The sequence below is a fragment of the Lepus europaeus genome, chromosome 1 (genome assembly GCF_033115175.1).
Source record: "Lepus europaeus isolate LE1 chromosome 1, mLepTim1.pri, whole genome shotgun sequence".
NCBI lineage: Eukaryota > Metazoa > Chordata > Mammalia > Lagomorpha > Leporidae > Lepus > Lepus europaeus.
In genome coordinates this window covers 4,132,588-4,155,196 of record NC_084827.1, presented here as the reverse complement: position 1 = coordinate 4,155,196, position 22,609 = coordinate 4,132,588, and the positions used below count along the sequence as shown (strand labels likewise).

At 45.2% G+C, this 22,609-nt stretch overlaps 1 gene segment (V, D, J or C); it reads right to left on the bottom strand.

The window, feature by feature from the left end:
* LOC133757555 (T-cell receptor beta chain C region-like) overlaps positions 1 to 22,204 on the bottom strand; it is a 142,936-nt gene extending 120,732 nt beyond the window's left edge. Inside the window, 2 exon segments of the C gene segment in view lie at positions 21,747 to 22,055; positions 22,156 to 22,204. Of these exon segments, the coding sequence occupies positions 21,747 to 22,055; positions 22,156 to 22,204 (358 nt within the window).
* Positions 22,205 to 22,609: the final 405 nt, after the last annotated feature.

Below are 22,609 nucleotides of genomic sequence, written 5' to 3'. Positions count from 1 at the left end.
AAGCCAAAGCCAGGAGCCAGGAGCTTCATCTGGGTCTGCTGTGTCATATTCAGCTGCTTTCCCAGGTGCACTAGAAAGGAGCCGAATAAGAAGTGTGTGTGTATGTGTGTGTGTGTGTATAGTCTTCAAAAAGTCATGAAAATGCATTTTATGAACAATCTATGCATGGGTTTCAGGATTTTTTTTTGCATCCAAATAAACGTATCTTTTGATTCCATTTTCATGAGGTTTCTGAAATCTGTGTGTGTGTGTGTTTGTGGTTCTAAACGTGGGATTTATGTAACCAGCCAGCAGTAAAATAAAATCCTTTTTGACCAAGTAGACTAGGCTGCTTTGTTAATCCGACTCTGCCCTCTGCTGGAGGCATGGAGGGACTGCGGAGGTACACACCTCTGCTGGTGACCCTGTGTGCCTGTGCATGTGTGTGTAAACCCTGGAATGTGGGGCAGCAGCTGGTGTGGCCACTGGCCAGGGCAATAGAGGACAGGCAGTTTCTTTTCATTTTAAGGATAGACATGTGTATATCTCAAACGTAACTGAATACGAAAGTGACCTGGACTGAATTGTATCTCTCTTTTGTTGAATACCCTACTTAATCTGTGTTTGTTGGTTATATTGTTAATCTTGAAATCTGAGGGTCACCTTAATCTCTTTAATCTCCCTCACCTCTTAAAACAGATAAATGTTAGATATCCTGCCCATTCTATACTTCAAGAACCCACTTCTGTATTTCTACTTCTGCTACTGTTGCTACAGTTCAAAATCTCAATTTCCATCTAGACTATTTCATTAATTTCCTTTTGCCTTTAAGCAATTTATGCTGATAATTTTGGTATTTATTTTTCTTTTTTGTTATGGTAAGAATATTTGACATGAGTTTAACCCTCTTGACAGTTTTTTAAATATTTATGTAAAACGTTTAAAAAGGCAGAGAGACAGAGAAAGATGGACAGACAGATAGAGCTCCTATCCACTGGCTCATTCTCCAGTGCCAGCAATGACCAGAACTGGGCAGGTCCAAGGTCGGGGGCCAGGAATTCAATCCCAGTCCCCCATGTGGGAGACAGTAACTCAATTACATGAGCCATAGCTGCTGCCTCCCTGGGTCCGAATTGGCAGGAAGCTGGAGTCAGGAGCCAGACAGGCACTTAGATGTGAGATGCTGTGATCTTAATTGGCATTTTAACTGCTGGGGTAGACACCTCCATATCGACAAGTTTATAAGAGCACAAAGCAGTGTTGCTAACCATAGATACAGTGTCCTGCCTTTGTGTTTCCCATATCAACATCCAGTGCATCTTTTTGCTGTTGGTAATTTCATCCAGTATGCAGAGATGACAGACTCATGCCTTTGCAAAAAAGTTCAGGGGCTATTTTTGAAATCAAAATAATTTTTCTGTTCTCTGAAGTCTGATTTTTATGCTGTTGGCATAACCCCCACTTAAACTCACATTGCATTTCAATTTTAATGTTTCCATGTGCACTTTCCCACCCTTGTTATTCCACTGCTCTTCCCTCAGCCCACAACATCATTTTTCAGTTCCAATATCCAAAACTTAGGATTATTAAAATACTACTTTCCATCAATATTCTCAGATTCCACCTGAGCACACAAAGTACTTTATTAATGTCTATCATCTATGGCATTCCCTTCAGTCTCTACTGCTTATGTTTGAGTGAGAGAGGGAGAGAGAAAGAGAGAGAATTTGTCATTAGTTCCTAGAAGGATATGTCTTATTATTCTTTGCATTTTAATAGCATTTATTATAGGACCTGATGTGGAATTATGGTGACATGATATGGAATTATGTTTTAATAATTCTTTAATGAAACTTTCCTTACTCAAGGTTGAATTTATGTTGCCTGAAATTCCTAAGCAGGTTATCTTCAAGAAAGTATAGATTATTTTCTCTTTTTCTTACTTTTTTGTCATTTTCCTTGAGAAGTTGCCTGAATGCTATGGTGGTGTGGGTTTCTGAGTTCTGATGGATCTGGGGTGAGAAACATTCCCTAAAGCTTTGAGACCGATGTCGACTGCCATTCCACTCCTTAGTCCAAGGCCAGGACAACTAACTACTGAAACCAGGTGACTCCGTACCTCTGAGCAGCTGAAGTTGTGGGAGTGACTTGCAAAATCTTCTTGGACAGCTATTTTTGCTGTGAGTAAACATTTGACGGTCAGGTGCATTGACAACAAATCCTCGGAGGTGACTTCTTTCTCACAAGTCAGCCTTCTCAGTCAGCAGTCAGGAAGCCATCAAGGAAGGGCTTTGAGCCACCTCCCACCTCTGGAAAGCCCAAGATCAGGATTGCCTACAGCCTCCCAGGGCTTTTCATCTCTGCTGTTCTAACTCCTTCCCCATGCTTAATTCAACACGATCATAGCAGAGCAAATTGAACCCATTAAAAGTCCTCCTTGTGTCAAATGCCTGCTCTCCAGTCCAGCTGGTGTTACCTTGTGCATATCCTCTGTGAACTTCAGCTTTGCTGTGTGTTAAATGGGAATCGTGAAAGATTTAGGGGCTGCTGGTGAGGATGAAATGAGATACCATCTGTGTAGTGCCTAAGCTCAGGACTTCACTGAGAGACTCCCCCCATCTCCCAGTTTATTCTCCCTCTAATGCTTATTATAATGTTTCCTGGGAGATTGCCAAGCCGGCCTAACATAACCATTGTGATGATACACTACATGTCTGTTGCAAAGATAATTAATTATCATGACTTTGAGTAAATTATCCTTTCTGATCCTATTAATGGGGATCATATCCACCTTAGTAGTTCTCTCTCAGTCCCAATCATGGGAACTGGTCCCATGTAGCATATGGTCAAAATATCAGCATATGTTCACCGACTATCTTAATTCTGACATTTATGCTGATATTGCCAGGCACTGGTGAATTGAGTGAAGCAGGATGAAATCACTGGATGGATTCTTTCCCTCCCGGAGGGAGTAAGCAAAGGAAGTGCATACTTCTCATTTGAAATCAAGTTGGTTTGAGCTCCTGCAGGTACTGACAGAATAACCAGTCACAGAGTTGCTTCCGTCAGTGGCCCGGGAGGGAATAAGACATGGCACCCAGCAAACAACTAGGGCATAGCACTGCTGAACAGTACTAGATAATGATAGCCACTACTATGGAACCTGTCTGCACTAGTCATTTGTTTCCACAAACTGTGCTAGAGACTTTAATTATTTCATTTAACCCAACACCATCAAGCAGGCTGCTAGTGTCTTCTTTTCACAAGTGAGGGTACGGCGGCAAAGAAAGGCCCTCAGACTTGCTCATGTTCACATCATTTCTGAGTAGAAAAGCCAGAATTGGGGCCCATATGTTGTAACTCCACAGCCTATGTTCTTTAAAAAGAACTTTCTAAATTGACAACCAGCAATTGTATAGAGCCTACAAACTTAATTCTCAGCTTGTACTACCCCCAGCAACTCATGGCAGGTACCAGTTAGAGACCTGGGCAGGCAATGGACATTTGAATGTCTTCCTGCAACATTATGGATGCATCCCAAGACCATGGACCCAGGTGGGTCCGTGGAAAGCAGGATGGTGCTGGAGATGTTGGGGTTCCTGTGAAAGGAGGCCCAGACTCTGGTGCTACGTTGTCTAAAACACAGTCAGAACCTGGAGTTAAATACGGGGAAGAAACCCAAGATCTACTTCCAGAGACTGAGAATAAGAAGAAAACTCAGCTCCAGGTAGAAGACAATGCGAACTCGAATTTCTGGACTAGATTACTGCAGAGAAAGGGAAAGCTGTCAACAAATAGGACCCGACACTCCACCATGGAGGGTTGAAACCAAGCTCCCAAAATAGCTCCCGCCTGAGGGGAAGATCTCTCCTAAGTCCCAAAGCAGAGCTGCATTGCACATGAGGGGTGCACAGCGCCAGCAAACGGAGACGGGCATCAGAAAAGCTCTGGCAAGCACAAGGACTAATTTGCAGGGATTGGTCCTCTGGAACAGCTTCTGTTGGTGACTGAGCCTTTTCCCTAGCATCTCCGTGTGCCAGTTCTTGGAAGTGGCGCTGGAGGTGGTTTGGAGAGGAAAGGGGATCATCATTAGGAGATGCGAAGGGAGGAGGGCCCAGCGTGAGAAATCTGGGCCATGGGCAGCAGAGTCGCTTCCGCTATTTGATGCCTGAGGCTGGGAAATCTGCACAAAGTGAAGAGGACCTGTAGGACTGCGACCATGTGGCCTGTACAGATACAACAGAGCAGAGTCCATAGGCTCATAGGGCTGGTACACAGGTGAAACCAAGGGGCGACCGAGAAGTCTACCGCAAAACAGATGGAGGTGCAGAGTCCCCATTCACTCTCCATTTTGCAATGATAGTTGCTAGCATTGATGTTTATGTGAACTAGAGCAGGCTGTTATGATCCTGCAAATGGCTTTTTGTGAGCTTCGTGCCATGCACCCCCTTGGCATATGACCAGTTGGCCCAAGGCCTGTGTGCCTCCAGCATCCAGGGAGCCTGCAAGGTGATAAGCAGAAGCTGCAAGCAGAGCCAGAGGAGAGCTCGGCGTCAGGACCAGAATGGCATGGGTGTGCTGTGCCTGGCCAGGACTCTGCTGCTCCCAGGGGCACCAGTCCACAGGGCAGAGGAAGCTGGTGACCGTGTCAGAGACAGGCCACGGTGATGTGTCTTCAGATCTGACCAGTCCACAGGGCAGAGGAAGCTGGTGACCGTGTAGAGACAGGCCACGGTGATGTGTCTTCAGATCTGACCAGTCCACAGGGCAGAGGAAGCTGGTGACCGTGTAGAGACAGGCCACGGTGATGTGTCTTCAGATCTGACCAGTCCACAGGGCAGAGGAAGCTGGTGACCGTGTCAGAGACAGGCCACGGTGATGTGTCTTCAGATCTGACCAGTCCACAGGGCAGAGGAAGCTGGTGACCGTGTCAGAGACAGGCCACGATGATGTGTCTTCAGATCTGACCAGTCCACAGGGCAGAGGAAGCTGGTGACCGTGTCAGAGACAGGCCACGGTGATGTGTCTTCAGATCTGAGGCCAGCCTCCTGTGAAAGTAGGCCCAGACTCTGGTGCTACGTTGTCTAAAACAGAGACTGACTGAGACAGGCCGGCTCGACCTCGGACCCATTGCCGCCTGTCCGTGCACAGCAGCTTGTCATTTACCCTGGAATCCAGGAACCATGCTTGCCCTGGCCCTGTTGCTAATTCTAATCCTAACCCCAACCCAAGAAACAAGACCCACAGCCTGATAGCATATGTGCTTTTCTGATTTCTGAGCAGATTTATATAAGCAAATTTTAAGCGAAAAAATAAATTATGTGTATATTTAACAGGGTTTCAAAAGATTATTGGATGACTGGAATTAAAAGGTGATGAACAATTTTCATGAATTCTTTGGCACCCCTGTGTGTGTGTGTGTGCGCAAGTGGAGGTCTCATGCCCATTGTACTTGTTTCCTTTTGAAGAGTGTCCTTTTTCACCCAGAGGACTTACATTTTTACTCTCTTTCAAGTCAGAAATACAGTTTGTGTGGATTTTAATATCTTACTCCACACATGTTTTGGCTCCAAGTCTTGCCACTGGTGAGAACTGGTTCACTCCAAGCCATGATCTGTCTCGCTTGGCCCGAGAGTGGGAAGGAGTGGCCTCCAGAGCTGATTTACAGGTGCACCCCTATACCAGCAGCCGCGGTGAGTGCCGGACATTTGTCTGACACAGCATTTTTCACATCAGCCTCAGGGTTGTGGAATACAGGGATGGCCTGCGATGCCCCTTCTACCAGGTGGCCGCTGGGTCTGTATCGTTGACGTGTTTGATTATGTTCAGATAGCGTCAGGATGTGGTGGTTGTCACACGGATGAGAAAAGCATATTTGAATGGCAAACATATGCCTATATTTACTACTTATAATAGTGATAGTCACATCGGATCATAGAGACCAAATGGTCTGTCTCTAGTTTTGGAGAGGAGAGCGCTACGCCCCTGGGAGCTGAGGGCCCTTACAGCAGTCAACCAGCCAGAAACAAGCTCTAGAAAGCCTGAACTTGGAGTAGGAATCAGGTTTCCTGAGTTCCATTCCAGGTCTGTGGATCTGGGAACAGCGGAGTGTGTCGCAGCGGCTAGGCTGCACGCTCCCCTGCACAGTGCCAAGAACTGTGTTTCCTGGAACAGCCCGGACTGGGTTTGTCACCCGTGTTTCTCTGGATCCTTCCCTGCAGGGGGCTGTTTGCTGCTGCTCCTGCTGCTCAGTGCCCTCGCGGGCAGATCTGTGATAAAAGGACCACAGTAAACGCCTAGTGCTCAAAAGTAAAGTTCCCTTTGAATTCTTTATTTATATAAAGGGATCAAGTTTCATGTATACACTTTCAAGACCCTAGTGACACTTCCCACCCTACCCTCACACCTTCTCTCACTCCCTCAGTCTACCCCTCCCTCCTCCTTCCATTTGTATCTGCAAGGTGACTTGATGTGGAAGGGTTGGCCCGGGAGCTGTGCTAGAGGTGTTTCGGTGTTTTGATAAGGTAATGTCAACCTCAGATATCTGGTCCCTACATTAAAAATTGGCTTTGGGGTCTTAATTTCTAACATGTAATCCACAGAAAGCCTGCGTCTGTGCAGTTGATTAGCTTCAGGAGCCTGTGTCCCAAAGCACACCCTGAAGAGAGCATTCATGGTCTCGCTGGCTCCTGGTAGCAGCAGCCACAACAGACAATGTGCTTCGTTCTCCTGCGGCAACAAGATGAAGAAGGCCTTTTCAGGTGCCGTATTCAGGTCAGAGGGAGGAGAGAAGCCGAAGGGTCTGTACCCTTGAGAGAAGGGTGCCACGGCTGTCAGCACAGGACCACAGTGTTGAGTCCCCCGCTCTGTGGGATGAGTCTCTGAGTGGAGGATGCACCAGAAGGCTTTTCAGCTGGGAATCATTTCTTGGGCTTTCTTGACCCAGCTGTAGTGTTTTGGTATTGGAAGGAAATCAGAAACTGCACTTCTGGTCTCAGATTCCGTCAGCACCAGGAAGTGAGTATGTGAGCAACAATTGAATCATACCGTAGAATCACCTGCTGCACCACCTCTGTGGTCCTGTGGCTGGGGCTCTGGGTGACGCCGGGTTCTGTGTATCTGTGGGATGAGACAGAAGCTGTAGTGAGAAAAAGAGAGCCACAGGAAAGCATCCTCTGCAGTGTGTCTCACACACACCTGAACTTGCGTGTTCACAGGGGACACACAGTCACCCAGCAGAGAAGCCTGGTGTCCACAGCAGGATCGGACAGGACGAAGATTTGCTAGTGACAGTTGCTTTCTTTTCTTTTTTTTTTTTTTTTTGACAGACAGAGTTAGACAGTGAGAGAGAGAGAGAGAGAGAGAGAGAGAGAGAGAAAGGTCTTCCTTTTTCCGTTGGTTCACCCCCCAAGTGGCCGCTATGGCTTCGGCAACCAGAAGCCAGGAGCCAGGTGCTTCCTCCTGGTCTCCCATGTGGGTGCAGGGCCCAAGGACTTGGTTCATCCTCGACTGCACTCCCAGGCCACAGCAGAGAGCTGGACTGGAAGAGGAGCAACTGGGACAGAATCCTGCGCCCCGACAGGGACTAGAACCCTAGAACCCGGGGTGAGGCACTGCAAGTGGAGGATTAGCCTAGTGAGCCGCGGCGCCAGCGACAGTTTCTGATGTGCAGTGGAAAAGAGGAACGGATGTTCTGGGATCCCTTGGTCCCACAAGGTTGGGCCTGGCCATGACACACAATCCCCAGCGACACTCCCAGCTTCAGGGCCCCTTCTGTAAGAGGAGGGGAGTCGTTGGTCCAGGTGTTTAATCTCTGCTTTGTAACACGGATGATGTTAAGTGAGGCTCTAAGTCCACCTGCGGGTGCTCAGGCAAGTTGGAGATTGGAGAAAACATAAGTGGAAGTCGACAAGGGAAAAGAAGAGGATGAGACTGAAGGGAAAAGGTAGAACAACGTAACAGATAGAACAGGACAGGAGCGTTGCTGTTTTCGTTAACCTCCTAAAATCCTCCTGGCAGCTACCCAGAAACTAAGATGAGCAGAATACACTTAGGATCTGGTAAAATTATCTGAATTCCTATCACTCACCTCTGGAAACCCTGACTCTATTTCTAACTCTGCTTAATCTACACATCAGGTGATACCCAGGGGAGTTGTCTCAGACTGCATTTAAAGTTTTTTTTTTTTTTTTAAAGGCTAAACCAGGGTGTTGAAATGTAAATCAAATAAGAATTATCCTGGAAAATCAAATATTTAATCACTAGATTCTGATAACTGAACTAAAATGAAAAGAATAGAGAGGAAATAAGAAATCCAATTGAGGATGTTGTGAATGAAAAGAAAAATTTTTAGAATTTAGGGCATGGTCAGTATTGTCACATGCTTCAAAAACATCAAGCAGGCGAAGAAACAAAAGAAACAATGGATCTTTTGTTAGGTAAGTGCACACTTTCAGTCTTTAGGAGAACAGTTTTGTAAGAACGGAAATACTCCACAAAAAAGCTGGAGATGGCCTCCAGAGGTGGGAGGGCTCAGTGCACAGCTGGGTCCCTGGGCTCTGTGGGGTACGTTTCTCAGGGTGGAGGGTGCCCAGCAGGTCATTCAGTGAGAATCATTTCCCTGGGCTTTCCCAGCTCAGCTGGGCTGTTTCCTTTTGGAAAAGAAATCAGGAGCTCCATTCCTCGAAGTACCAAGAAGACAAAGGCGTGAGCCACCAAGAGCAACCTTCAGCGTAGAATGCATGGGTGCAGGGGCAAGACTGAACTTAGCGTGGGGTGGGTAGCAAGGATGAAACCCTAGGAACACTCCATTTCTAGAGAACCAGGAAAGGAACCGAAATGATAAAACGTAATACTACACAAGCCAAGAAGGAAGCACTTCTGCTTCAAGGGTTAGAATGAAACTTTGCTCCTCCCCACCCCCCTCCCCCCAAAAAAAGAAGTCAATTTGAGCTCCTGGGAGTAAGACAACTGAGTTGAACTTGTCCTGAAAGAACAGGTGAGGCTAGAGAGAATATATAAATTTCTCTATGATTAATGGTAGGCGGTAACCAGCTTTGTTCACAGAATAGATCTTCACTTGTAACTTGAAGTATTTTGAGTTCTGTATCTGCTTTCTCTCATTGCAGTCTTGCACCTGCTTGGTCAGTACCTGAACTTCCTTAGGCTTGCATTGAGGCTGAATGCATTCTCCTTCATGACCATGTCAATCACACACCTGAGGTTTTTTTAATTGTGTACACGTCAGGCTTGTTTTTCCTCCTGAGAATACACAGATCTTGGCTTATTCAGCTCCGTAGAGGTCTCTTAGTGAATCTGTGGAACCTGAAGTTATCACACGTAAAATGAACATGCTTTTTGAGTCACTGCATTTAACTCCTTAAAAGAGATTCCCCAGAGTCTTTACCTGGCCTGATAGTGTTCTAGGAGCTAAGATTTTGAAATCTTCTCCAATCCCTTCCCTTTCCCTAGCACATTTATTAATTCTCCTTCACTCATCACTTGTGATTGGACTTATTCGACGTCCTGTGCCCTAATTAGGGGATTCCTCTCCATGGAATCTTGCCCCTTAAGATCAGAGGGGCAGGTCTCCAGCTGCCAAGTTGTTCAAAATAACCCAGCCTCCTTGGATAATGTCCATATTTCCAGGAGTATGTTCCTGAGTAAAACAGGGTTGACTTTGTATATGTATTCTGGGTTGTCATCTAGCATGATAAAAGTCAAATTGGTCTCAACATGCCAAGAAGGCTGACGTGCGAAGCATAATCTTTGAATTACTGTGAGGTCAAAGAAGCAGAAAAGATAATTAATAAGATGAGAAAATAAGGAGGCCAACAATTGGAAAAGAAATGAGTTGTCAAATCAGCCATGTCCCATTGCCAAGATTTCCTTCCAGTTTGTTTCTGAGAAATTCATGTGTTCTCTGTTTAAGTTCTGTGGGATGAGCAGGGGTAGGGAATGTCTGGCTATAGAAGACCTGTGGAATCATTTGGCCTGGCCCTGCTGAAGTAGGCAGGCATACAGGTTGGAGTTGATCGGATTTGTGAACTGGAAGACCACGCCCCTGTGAGACCTCATGCTCCTACCTGATGCCTTGGCCACGCCCTTGTGTGGCCTCATTCCCCTACCTGGCGGTACCGGGGTGCCCACCAGCCAATCAGGTTAATTGACCACTCCCCTTTGGAGTGGGTTAAAAGCCTGGGGCACAGTGTGCCCAGCCTGCTCTTTTTCCCTGGCGTCTTGCTGGGAAGGGGCTTGCTGTAGCCCCGCGCCTCCAGGGTGCGTGGCCTTCGGGCCATGTGCTCTGGGCATCCTGGCCTAGATGCTCTTCCACGTGGCTGGTTCCTGGTGCTTGGTATGAACCCCTAATTACCCCTCTCTCTCTTAAATAAAGCTCTCACTCTCCTATGCATCTTTCTTACTAAATAAAAGCTTAAAATGTACCATGCTGCCTTGTTTATCTGTGCCGGTATTTAGAATTCTTCTCTAAATATTAGGCAAGAACCCTCTTGGGCTTATTAATATCAAGGATTTAGTAATAAGCCCGTGGTGAAATCGTAAGCACCCCACATTCTGGTAGTACATGTGGCACCCTGGCATGCATTTCTATGGAACTTTAAGGGGCCACATTTTAGTGTGAATTTTAGGGGTCTTGTCTGATTTCACTGCCAGGGCAACGGTAGGTGGGCTCAAAATTCAATAAATATGTAGCAGGCTAACTTTCAAGTTGATAATTTTATTTGGCCTGCAAATGATGGTGCAAATATCCAAACCGCCTTTAGCAGAATAAAAGTTCCCTGTCCTTGAAAAATTCTCCTTCAACTTAAGCTGACTCTGTTTTTGCTATTTCTTTCCAACCTAATATATCACCTGCTTCCTGAATGGGGCCTGGCTGAGTTTGTGCACTGAGATTAGCCAATGTCTTGCATTGTGGATTGGCTGCTGGCACAGAGATACAGAGCTATATCCAGCAGCCCTACAGGCTCAGTTTCTAGGTTACTTGTGAACTTGGGGGACACTCAGCTGAAAATCTCTCCTTGGGAAAATCTATTGCATCAAAGACATTTTTATTTTAGAAGGAGATCAATAACTTGAGCTCTTTGTTCAGGATCTGTTGATACCAGAACACAAAACTGTGTCCTTTGATTGTGAGACAATAAAGTTTTAACCAAATGCCCTGGAGTCTGGATGACTTTGTCATTGAAAGAACCTGTAAAAAAAAGCACACAGAAGTTGGAGACTGAGCCCGTGAGTGAAGTCTGATAACATGGATGAAAGGCTTGGAGCAGGGGGCTTACCTTCCACAAGGAGACACGGGACCACAAAGCAGGGGAATGTTGGGCACACGGCAGAATTAGGGAAAGAGCAGAGGTAGGTGGCTTTCTCTGAAGTTTGCCTGTCGCTATTAGCAGCTTCTCTGTGCTATGATCACTTCTTAGAATCCTGTAGTCTTTGATGTCCTGTTCTGTACAAGGAACAAAAATAGAAGTTGTGGGGGGGAGATGCTGTGACACAGCAGGTTAAACTGCCTGCATCCTATATCAGTGTGCTGATTGGAGTTCAGCTACTCCACTTCCATTACAGCTCCCTGCTAATGCAAGTGAGCGGTAATGGATCATGGCTCAAGTACATGAGTCCTTGTTGCCATATGGGAGACCCACATGGTGTTCCTGGATCCTGGCTTCAGCCTGGCCCAGCTCTGGCTATTGTGACCATTTGGGGAGTGAACCTGCAGAGGAAAGATCTCGCTCCCCCTCCCCTCCCCCTCCCTCTCCCTCCCCCTTCCTCTATCCCTCCTTCTCCCTCTCCCTTTCCTCCTCCTTCTCCTTCTCCCTCTCCCTTTCCCTCTCCCTCTCTCTCAAATAAATGATATCAATGTTAAAAAATAGAATTTATGGAACAACTGTATGAAACCATTGGAAAATAAGCAACACAGGACTTTGATTCCAATAAAACAAGATAAAATGGACCAATTTCCACCATCAGTGAAGGGGAGAAGCAGGGCATGGAAAATTCCGAGTTAGGAGACACAGGCTTGAAGCCTAGAGGCTGAGGCAGCTAGAATTTGCACAGGGAACTGCTGGGGGGGGGGTGGGGGGGTGGGTGAAGGAGCTCACAAAGAATCCCACGTCGTCACAGTCATCACAGGCTCGGGTCCATGGCTCTGGCTCCTGACTCCGTTTTCCTGCAGATTCAGACCCTTGGCTCAGATAACTGAGTCCTTCCACCTACATGGAAGACCTGGGTTGAGGTCCCAGATGCTGGCCCCAGCCTTGAGCCAGCCCTGAGCCTTATGGACATTTGGGGAATGAACCAGTAGACGGTAGCGCTCTCTCTCTCTCTCTCTCCCTAATAATAATAATAATAATAATAATAATAATAATAATAATAAAAAGACACCAGAGAGAAATCCTAGAAAGGGTTCGCTGGTGCCCACAGAACGGGCATGCTATAGCAGTGGGGTGAAGTTCAGCTGGAGCAAGGGCTGGCATCTGCAGTGCACAGCCTGACCACCTGCTTCTGTCCTCAGTTTTATCAGAAGAAGAGCGTTTCTAGGACAGTGTGGGGAGCTCTGAACAGAGAAAAACCATGACTGCAGGAAAATTTTCAAAGCCTGTTGAGGTCTCTGAAATTTATCCTAAGGACATAACAGCAAATGCAGAAGCAGCTGAGATGGCAGTGGAGGATGGTCCAAGCACTTGGGCAGGCCAGGGGGAGAGCCCGATGGAGATCCTGGCTCCTGATCTTGGCCTGGCCCAGCCCTGACCACTACAGGCATTTGGGAAGTGAATCAGTGGTTGGAAGATCTCCCTCTCTCTCCCTTTCAAATAATACATATACAAATAAGTAAATCCTAAAAAATAAAAGCAAGGGGTTGCACAAGAGATATTACAAAGTTCCATTGTTTCTCAGGTACTCAGATGTGTAAATAGAATAAAAGAAGTCAAAGAAAAAACTTAGTCTGGTGTATAAAAAGTGTTTAGTAAATGTTAGTAATTATCATCAATGTCTTCTGTGATGCACTGTCATAGTTTTCTTAGCTTTTCTTTCTCAAATGTGTAGAATTGTACATTTTAAGACAACGTTCTCATGCTTACATTTTCTACCTCCAGAGCACCAATCTCATCCAGGTGTACTCATCATGATATAAAATTGTATAAAATTATATACTCCCCCCAAAAAATTACATACTCCCGTGTGACAATTTAGGACAGACTGTAACATTTTAATGATTTATGTATTTGAAAGGCAGAGTTACAGAGAGAGACATGGATAAAGAGAGAGATCTTTCATCTGCCCATTCACTCTACAAATGGTCACAGCAACCAGGGCTGGGCCAGGCCAAAGCCAGGAGATAGGAGCTTCGCCTGGGTCTCCCATGTGGGTGCAGGAGCCCCAGAACATGGACCATCTTCCTCTGCTTTCCCATGCACATTAGCAGGGAGGTGGATCAGAAGTGGAGCAGCTGGGACTCAAACCAGCACCCATATGGAAAGCTAGCATTGGAGGCCTTGGCTTAACCCATTTAGCCAAAGTGCCAACTCCTTCCCCCTTTTTTAATGGATTGCAATATATTTTCATTGGCACTTTTACTTAGTTTGTTCATAGGAAGCCCTCTCATCTTCCTCATTCCTGTAGTTTTTCTTTTTGTATCTTACTGGCATCATTACCTTCTTCTATATGATGACTCTGTGATGTTCATCTTCAAATATACTCTTATCAATATTTTTAATCTAGTTTTTCTATGCCACTTACACCTCCAATCCAGACATGCACAGATTAATATTATATGTTTTACATGATGTTTCTTTTTGAAAGGATTTATTTATTTGAAAGGCAGAGTGACAGTGAGAGGGATAGAGAAAGATACCTTCCACCTGCTGGTTCACTACCCAAATGACCACAGAAGCCACAGTTGGTCCAATGCCAGGAGCCTAGATCTCCATCCTGATGTCCGGCATAGGTGATGGGACTCCAGCACTTGGGTCATCCTCTGCTCCCTTCCAGGTATGTTAGCAAGGAGCTGGATCAGAAGTAGAGCAGTTGGGATTTGAACTGGTGCTCTGATATGGGATACTGGTGTTGCAAGCCCTGACTTAAACCACTCTACGATGACGCCCCTCCAGTGGTTTTCCTCTTGAGAGACACTCGTCTTGGGGCATGGGCGCTTCCATTCTTCCATAAGGGGGGTCGTGGCTTTAGGTCTGGGCAGAAACGTGAATTCTCCCGGGATATTTCATTCTGTGTGTTTGTTGAATGCTAGTCTTGAGTTTGTTGGGTCTCCACATTTCCTAGGATAACATCCCCTGTGGTTTTTAAGCCTCTAAATTAGATGAAAATAATGAGAGAGAGAGAGAGAGAGAGAGAGAGAGAGAGAGAGAGAGAGAGAGAGAGAGAGAGAGAGAGAGAGAAGGTAGGAGGGGTAGGGAAAGGAGAGAGGGAGGAAGAGAAGGATGGTAGGGAAAGAGAGAAAGAAGTGTCTTACTGAAAAGGACAGAGTGAGTGTTTAAGGTGATCCTGGGAAAATCCCACAAACGGAGTATCAGGCAAATGTCACACTTTTTCACTCTTGGCATAACTCTCAGGGGTTTTGTAGATTTATGGCCAACTCTTGTCTATACATGAGGTAGACAGCCTATTGTTCTAAGAAGGGATTGAGGGGTCCTCCAGGAAGCCCTTAGATCTGGAAACAGGTTTATAAACAGAAGGGAAGTCACACTCCAGCTCTGTGACTGCTGCTGGCACACAGGTGCACAGCTGTCTCCCACACCTGGTGAGTGAGTGCTGATTAGGCTGCTGGGCTGGAACGTTTCAGAAGCATGTGCTTCGTTTCTTAAATTCTTTATCGCGGTAGTAGGGCAGCAGCTTTGGAGCTCGGCTCAGCTTCTGTTGATAGCAGCACGTGGCATTCAGATTGAGATTCTGAGGACAACTCAGGGTCACTGATTTTACAGCAATCTGGTAAACTTATAACTTGGGTTCTGGATGGCCTCTGTTACCTGTAGACAAGGAGGAAAAACTTAGAGGCAGAGTTAAGAGAGACAAATGTCGTTGCCGTGGAATGAAAGACACAGAATTAAGAACCAGACAGTCTAAGTCCAACATTTCCTTTCTGCTCAGGCCTCACCTGCTCTGAGGAGAAAGAGGGGCACATGATGAAGAGCCCAGGACCCATGGTATGGCCGGAACACAAATGGGGCGTCTGTCTGTCCCAGACGTTGATCTCTGGATCGAGAGCTGGGACTTCGCAGAACACCAGACCCCCATTGCCTTACCTGCCTGTGATGATAGCTTAGCTGTTGCCTTTACCAGACAAGGGTCACTCCTCCTTGCCATGTGATACACAGCTTTCTACTTAGCAAGAGGGTGTGAGCATGGCTGGGTCAGCTAGGAAGCAGACAGCTGCATCATTTGCTGCTGCTATGAGCATCTGCTGCTGTCCCTGTCTCTGCTCCGTGTTCACCCAGACATCTCTGCTTCACTCCTGGTCAGCTCGGAGGTTCCTGCACACATGCATAGCTTATGGTAAAATCTCACTTCCAGTTTGTATTTTGCTGCTCACATCACAGATGGGTGACCTAGTTCTGCAGCTTATTCCTACCTTAATACAGGAAGCAAACCCAGAAATTCCTTTATATCCACTTTTCAGAGTATCAAAAAAAAAATTCTCCACAACTGAAGCCTATCATGATAACACAATGCCTCTTTGTGGTCAGCAGAAAATCACTTAGAAGGAGACTATATTCTGGGGCAAATTGTGCCATCGGACGAGGCACAACACAGCTTAGAAACTCTTTCATTCTTATTCTGATCCTACCAGATCTGTATCCTTAACACCATTACAGCACCAGTGGGACAAAGTGGTTAAAGTTTCAAGTTCCTTCTGTTGTTTCTTTACATCTGAACCCAGTACTCATTGTTTAAATACCTGCTTTTTCTGTCTTCATGCCCAGTGTCCATTCAAGTGCTTGTGGAAACACACTATAGTATTACCTAAATAACCCCAGATCTTCAGGAGTGGCAATTTTTTATCCAGTTCCTATGGCACAGATTCCCCATACACTGTATGCTTTCCTCTTGGTTCTTTCTAAAACACATCTTTCTTGCAGGTCTGTGGTAATCCAATATATGGCAAAATATTAGTTCCTGAGCGGGCTTACTTTCATATTCATGCACTAGTTTGGATTAAGATTATATTTTTCTGGAGTTTGAGAAAAGATCTTGAGGGTCTTAAAATAGCTGACAAGGCAAATTCATTTCCTATCCTAATCTCTTATATAAGTATATACTGCAGTTACTCTCTTATGTTCTAGATATTGTATACATATCTTTTAAAATTCTCATTGTTTTTGTTGCTACTGATCTAGGCTTGATGAGATGAGAAACTGATATTAAAAGTAAGATTGAAATAAGATGTAGAGAATTTGATGAACTGGAAGAAACCTTGGAAATAAAAGAAATAGATTATTAGAAAATACCATCTCACTCAGATGTGAAAATTTGTGAGTCTGTTATGCACGGTACCGAGGTGCTTCAGTGGTGACCCGGGTAAGTATTTTCAGATTCACATGTTGTGCTCAACTGAGATTACATGTTTGGAGACCTGCTAGCTGATTTTTCAAATTTTATCAAGGGAAATGGAATAGAAATTTGATAGATTAGGTTTTATTTTGTTTTGTTTTTACAACCTGATGTCTATTATCTTAAATAAAAGACTTCAGTCCAAGATGGCTTTTCTAGGAACAAGTACATAGCCGCTCTGTGACCCTTTGGAACACACTTCTATTCTTGCAGTCATGCTGTCTCAGACTTCCAGAACTGAGTTTCAGAATGCAATTATGCCCTTACTATGTTTACTGTAGAAACAGAACTTCTATTTATGCTGTGTCAGTATATTTTTTAGAGAATAGATTAGAGCCTGGATTAGGAAAAACTGATCTCATAAAATGTGGAATGTAGAGATATGTGTGGTAAATCGTGTCTACAGCAAATTTGTCCAGGGCTAGGCAAAACGAAGAGCAGCAACGTGTCCAGAATTTGTTGCAGGTATTGTGTAAAGCTTGGCCACTCTGAGGATCCAGGGACCAGCAGCTTCGGCATCAATTGGAATCTTGTTAAAAATGAAACTCTCAGGCTCTACCCTAGACTGATTGGATCAGAAACTGCATTTTTTAGCAAGGTCATGGTTTATATACGCATTAAATTTTCAGGAGCAATAGACTAAGGGTCTTTACAGATGTTAGAGAAAAATGCACAAAGCAGAATGTTACAGAATTGTGAGAAATGAGAAAATGTTCAATTGGTTCTGACAGCGTTGAATGCATGGGAGCATCTCAAGGGTGTCATTTCCTTTTTCGTCTTGAAGGAGACAATCAGAAATTGACTATGAGAAGTTTTCTGGACTCACTGCCATGGTTTCCATTCCACTCAATGACTGTAAAATGTCCTTCCATACAATGTAAGACACAGCTTGGAGTTGCAATTGCTCCCTGATATTTTTCTCCTTTTTTCTATAACCCAAAGTCTGACCAAACATCCAATTTCCTAACCACTTTTCTGGGTCTTTGGTTGTAATAATTTTAGTACGCAAAGAGTGGGACCTTGTTGAGGGTCTGGGATAGATGCAAGAGCTGTGAATGCAGCTTCTTTGTGCCACCTCTCTCATATGAACATCAGACTCCCCAGTCTAACTCCCAGGCTTTTGTTTGACATGATAATTAACCACCAATAATAAAATGCCAACACCCAGAGACACCCCAAATTTGAATATAGACTATTTCCATTTATAATTTCAGCTACTCTCTCTTCTCAACTCTTAGATGTGTGTATTTTCCATATAGCTTCTTATTTCCACTAAAATGACACTCATTTAGTCACTTTACTTCTTCTGATGTTATTTAATCCTTTAGATCAAATTGAACTTTCTAAAATCCTCTTAAGATTTGTTCTACTCCTTCTCAGACACCAGGCATATTAACGATATCCAATGGCATTGAATACTTTAATTATTAAATATTTTTTTCATCTATTTGAAAGGCAGAGAGAGACAGAGAGAAGAGAAAGAGAGAGATAGTAATATCCATCCACTGGTTCACTTCCTAAATGCCTGCAACACCCAGAACTGAGCCAGTCTGAAGTCAGGCACCTGGAGCTCCATCTAAGTCTCCCATGTGGGTGGCAGAGACCTGAGCACTGGAGCCGTCATCTGTTGCATCCCAGGATGCATTAGCAGGAAGCTGAATCAGAAGCAGAGCAGCCAGGACTGGCACTTCAGCATGGGTTGCTGACTTGCCAAGCGACAGCCTAACCCGTTGAGCAACAATACCCACCCCAGCTTCTTTAATGGTAAGCTTTTATCCTGGACCTTGTTATTGGTCTTTCTAGTATATTCTGCTATAGTTTATCCCTACAATCTTCCCCAGTGAAAGATGCCTGGCTTTCATAAGCAAACACTATTAAAACCTTTGATTATCTTCTATTTTCTTTGTTGAGCAATTTCACCTGCAAGTTGTTCTCATCGTTTTCTTCTGCTTCCCTTTTATTATGTCCCACTTCACCTTAGATGCTCCTAATGGTCATAATTTCAACAATGGATTAGGCAGGCACTGGATAAAGCTGAAGATCACAAATGATGTATTTTCAATTGATCTCTCCAGGCATCCCATGACAAAACTGACCTATGTAACCCTTCAGTCAGTCGTGATTTTTAGAGTCATTCTTTAGCAGATCCCAAATCCTGTCCTCTGGGAATCCTTCCTGTCTGCCATCTGACCCCGCATCTGTATCCCTGCTAGGCCTCTTTGGGCCCAGTAATCTCATCTGCCTTAATAACAACTAAAGCAAACCTCCCTTTTCTATTATACTCTCTGGTAGCAACTGAACCCAAAAATATTTCCTCTTCTCCTAAAAATTTCTTTTCTGGACTTGGACAATTCCTTTTCCTTTCATGGAAAATGTGTATTACAGAGAAAACTGTGCATGGTTTTCAAAAACTATTTTTGCACCCAATGAACTTTTAATTTTGCTTTACTTATTTATTATTTTGGAGGGAACATTATTAAATATGACATTTGCATTACATTTTTGGAGAGAACACTATTAAATTTGTATTTACATATCTGAAAATGACCAGAGCTGAAGAATCCTCTTCAGAAAAGCTAGTGACATTACTTGGAAGTCACTCAGAGACATCAGAAATTATTCATAACACTTGATACCCAAGCAGGAACTCAGATAATGCCATATGACAAACTCCCCCCAAAACTCACTGGTTTCCAACAACCACCAATGATTACTGCTTATGAGTCTATGGACTTATTAAGAGTTCTGTGACTCTTGGCTCAATATTGCAGCTACTAACCCTTTGTTGTACATGTGGTTTGCAAATTCTCTCCACTTCTGTAACATCTGTTTGTATCCTCTCAATTGAGTCTTTCACAAACAAATATTTCAAATTTTGATGAGCAAAGTCTCTCAGACGATTCCAGGTGGTGTGGGTTGTAGAATTCTGCAGGAGCAATCAGAGCTCAAATGATCAAAAAATAGTACCATCGATGGGCAATGTCCTGATCAATCTACGTGGTCGTTCCTTCACAAAATAAGTATCTATTATGCCCCATTGTCAAAGTGGAGTCAACAGAGCCATTGGCTCTCAACAGAAGGATTGGAGAGAGTGGAGAAGGTGACATTAACAAGAGTAGAGAGACATTAAATCACGTAAGAATGTTTTGCCAAGGGCTGAGTTGTATTTGACTACTTACTAAGACAAATGCTATGAAACATATGGTCCAGACTTTTAAAATTCAAAAAACCATTCCCAAGTGGGACTTGTATCCTGTGATCAATTGAAAGTCACTGAACACGCAAAAGTTGGAAAGTGTGTCTTAACATTATTGCATCACACTAGTAGAACAAATCAAGGCTTCTTCAAGCAACAACAAAGTTAAAAGGGCCAGGGGGACTGGGAGATATTGGGAGAAGCAGAAAGAGTCAAATGATCCCATATGGTCTCACTGAGAAGCTCGGCATGTGGTTGTGTTGTTATTAAGCTGACTGGTTAGAAGAATGTTGACCATGGTGCCCATTATAGAATGGTGGCCAATTTTATTTAGTCTTTGTCTCTTTAAGTCCATTTAGTCCAAACATATGCCTTGAATACCTCCTTTATCTAATACAAATGTTGGAGAAAATGTCAAGTCCTCACCCTCAGGAAGGTTGCATATGAGGGAGATGGACAGTTATTCGTTCAGCAGAATCTTGCTATAATCATGGAAGGGAGTCTGATAAGGATTCCAGGGAAGAAGCCTCAGGAGTGAGGGGTCAAGAAATGAGGAGGCCAACAATGTACAGACTGTCCCTGCAATGGCATGGCCATCAGGACTGATGACAGGCTAGTAGGGGTGGGAGAGACTGGATGAGAACAGGGTTCTGACGATAAGAGGTTAAGTGCAGCCATCCAGGGCACTAACTTCATGTCCTATGTGAAGGAGGGAGCTGGGCTTGAAATTAGGAGGAAGGAAAATGCTCTGAAAACAGCAGAGGGGAGCCAGGAGAGCAAGGAACAAACTGAAACCACACGTGGATGCTGAGCACCACAAGAAGCCAGGAACGTTGCCGTGCACCTCTGCCTGCACCTTCACCACAGCACTGCGGTCACCCCTCCCCAAGCAGAAACCCTGGGGCTGCCTTCTCCCAGCAGTCCTGGAAGGCTCCCTGGTCCTCCCTCCACGTGAGAGGTCAGTGGGTTTTCATCCTGCAGGAATTTTAGCCTGCACTGTTTTCATCTTGAAAGTCAGCGCCCGTCAGTAGCAAAACGGGATCATGAACAGTGAAACTAGGCTGTGTGGCAGAATTCAGGCAAACCTGCATCGTCTTGGCCAACCAAAACACAGGCATCTTGTACTAGTTGGCAACAGTTAGAGGTTGAGTAGCAGTCAGTATGTAAGCCTACAGAAAAGAGAAGTTATAACTGCTCAGCATGCAGTACAGGTGTTATATAGAAATTTCGACATTAATCAGAAGAAAAAATAGATTTGAGTGTCAAGATAAGATCATGAAGGAAAGAGGACGAGCTGAGACTGGACGGGCCTGTGGCTCCATGTTGACTGCTCCAGAGCCGGCAGCTACCCTCAGGGAATCCTCATCAGTATTCTGAGCCCACACAATCTTCAGCTAGCACCAGGCTCTCCATGTGCGGGGTAGCAACAAATGGATCTCTGACTCTGGTAGTGGAAATTACGTGTAAGGCATTAAGCTGCCTGCAGTACCCACAGTGGAGACGTTCCTTAAGTGGGATGAAACATCCCTACATGAACGTTAGGTTGAAACTAGCATTTGAACAGGAATGTCCACTATCATGGTAAACAACTTCATTTTACAATTTGGGAAGCTGGTGGAGAGGGGTGAATTCTGTTCCCAGCTCAGAGTGAGAAGGGCCTGGAGGGGCGCAGTAGTGTGGCAGTCACAGCCATCATGGGCAGCTCCTATATTCAGATGGGGATGGCAGGTACAGGGAGGCAGGGGAATCTGCAGTGTGAGTACTGGAGGACTTTATCTTCGTGTGTGGTGGGCTCTGAGACAATTTCCTAGGGACCGCTGGAGTCCATTTCCCAAGTTATTTCTTTGTGATATCTTATTTTCTGTCTTTGCCATGCTTCGAACCCACTTCTCTCCCATATGGAGGGAGGAGCAGGGGAGCCTTCCAGGACAGCTGGGAGCAGGAGGGAGAAGGCAGCCGCAGGGTTTCTGCATGGGGAGGGGGTGACTGTGCAGTGCTGTGGTTAAGCTGCTGGCACAGAGGTACACGGCAGAGTCCCTGGCATCTGTGGGCTGGATCTTCAGAGTGGAGAGCGATGCATTAGGCATGTTGGCTGAGAATCGATCCTTGGGCATCCCTGAGTCGTCTATACGAGCCTGGTTGTTGAAGTAAATCAGAAATTCCAGTCCTTGTCCCGAGGTCTGTCTATACCAGAAAAGAGCAGCATGGCCTGACACTGGCTCACACCTCAGAGTGACCGCTTGTCCCTTCTCTGTCACTGTGTGCCTGGGCGTCTGGATGACCCCAGCACTGGTGGGCTCTACAAAAGAAGATAGAATTGGCGGACAGGATAAGAGAAACACAGGGAGTCATTAATAGGAAAGCTTCACAGGAGGAAGCTGAATATTCTGAGGACTGACCTGCTCCCAGAATACAGAGAACCACACAGCAGAAGGTCTGGGTGCCCATGGCAGGGCAGCAGCAGGCATGGACTATCCAGACAGGGCCCTGTGAGCGGGAGCGGAGTAAGACTTAGCTGTCAGTGTTGTCGTCCGATAGATGCCACTCCCAACGTGAAGTTTTCTTTCTGCGGAGGCTGCGTCTCTGGAGCACAAGTAGGGCAGAACTGAACTCCACTAAAATTGACCCGAGATACAGATTCACATGCCACGAGGCTCCCTGCAGACTTGTTTCGACATTATCAATTCATAATGCCTCTCTGTGGTTTCCTGCAACCAAAAGCCTGCCAACTGTTTCCGTCTGCACCTCCAATTGCAAGTATTTAAAGATGAGTTCCTTTTCTCATGGCCAGTTGGTTTCTCTGCAAACTCCCATATTCCTCTCACTGGCAGGTCTGTGTTCCTAGTCACACTC